Source organism: Arachis stenosperma, chromosome 9 (assembly GCF_014773155.1).
Source record: "Arachis stenosperma cultivar V10309 chromosome 9, arast.V10309.gnm1.PFL2, whole genome shotgun sequence".
In the NCBI taxonomy this organism is placed as follows: domain Eukaryota; kingdom Viridiplantae; phylum Streptophyta; class Magnoliopsida; order Fabales; family Fabaceae; genus Arachis; species Arachis stenosperma.
Window position 1 is genome coordinate 160569908 of NC_080385.1, and position 1156 is coordinate 160571063.

Sequence of the window (1156 nt, forward strand, 5' to 3'; positions counted from 1 at the left end):
ACTAAAAATTTTTGGGTTGGTCACTGCTAGTATAAATGAATATGTTTTTGAGTATGCACCTGTCTTGCTTTCGGTGCGTATCGAGTTCTCTAGCTAAGTCGTCCCAAAAATAAAGTCTTGGACCAGCGTCAATGTGGAAATCAATGCTATCAAGGTACACACTCCCTAATGGACCCCTTTTGCCACTGAGGAAGTTGTTATAAAGGTAGTCGGAGACGTTCTTCGCGTCTTCCGGCGAGCATAAGGCGTAGGGCCCAAAGGTTCCTCCAAGGGAGAGGAATACCTTCACACCGTTTCTTTGGCAATGTTCAATTTCTGGTTGTAGATTGTCACAAGGGAACCATGGCCCACAGTGGCCAGCAAAGTTCAATTCTGGAGTTGTGCCACAACCGAAAGTGTCGAGAAAGGCGAGGAGCACAATCTCAAAGTTTCCGGTGTCACATGTGGAGGTTAAGGTGCCGTCGCCATTGTTCTGGCCCCAGGAGATGGCTATGCCACCTTTGGCATGTGCAGAGGAGAGGGTGAGGAGGAAGAAGAGGAGCAATGTTAATGCTTGATGAGTGTTACTTCTCTTGTTGGAAGCCATAGTGGTTTGTTTTTAGTGGAGAGTGTGGTGCAAAGACTGCGTGAAGTAACCTATTTATAATAAGGTGAAGGTGAAGGATCCAGACCGAATTTTTGACCTTTTGGATCTAGCACTCTAATACCATGTCATGATATCACTTATTCTAAAAGGTTCAGCTGATAAAAAAAGATAATATTAATAATTATATTTTTAATACTTAATAAATTTTTATTATACACATTGTATAAATATTTTATTGGCTCATCGTACTTTTGCTAAGGTAAATGCTATGGGTCATGTAGAATAATAGTGTTCCGAGGGTTACCTAGAACCGGACGGTGGTTGGACTTGTTTGAGGCCCAAGCGCTGGAGGAGTGTGGTCTCCGACTTGGTTTACGTCTGGGAGCCGCCTCCGAGTTGTGTGTTCCAAGAGATGGGGGTGGTACCTGCAAAGACACTCCGATGCCTAAGTCAGCATGGGGTTAAGCAGGTTTAGAATGTATTGGAACTTAGAGATACCTGAGGAGTGTCAGGGTATTTATAGTGGTGATCCAATAACCACCGTTGGAGTAGTGCCACTTTTTAGGTGGA

At 43.9% G+C, this 1156-nt stretch overlaps 1 protein-coding gene across 1 annotated transcript; it reads right to left on the reverse strand.

The window, feature by feature from the left end:
• On the reverse strand, nucleotides 1-586 carry LOC130950339 (hevamine-A-like). The gene has a single exon (XM_057878845.1). The coding sequence runs from the start codon at nucleotides 584-586 to the stop codon at nucleotides 2-4; it is 585 nt and encodes a 194-aa protein (XP_057734828.1). The 3' UTR covers nucleotide 1.
• Between the last annotated feature and the right edge of the window lie 570 nt (nucleotides 587-1156).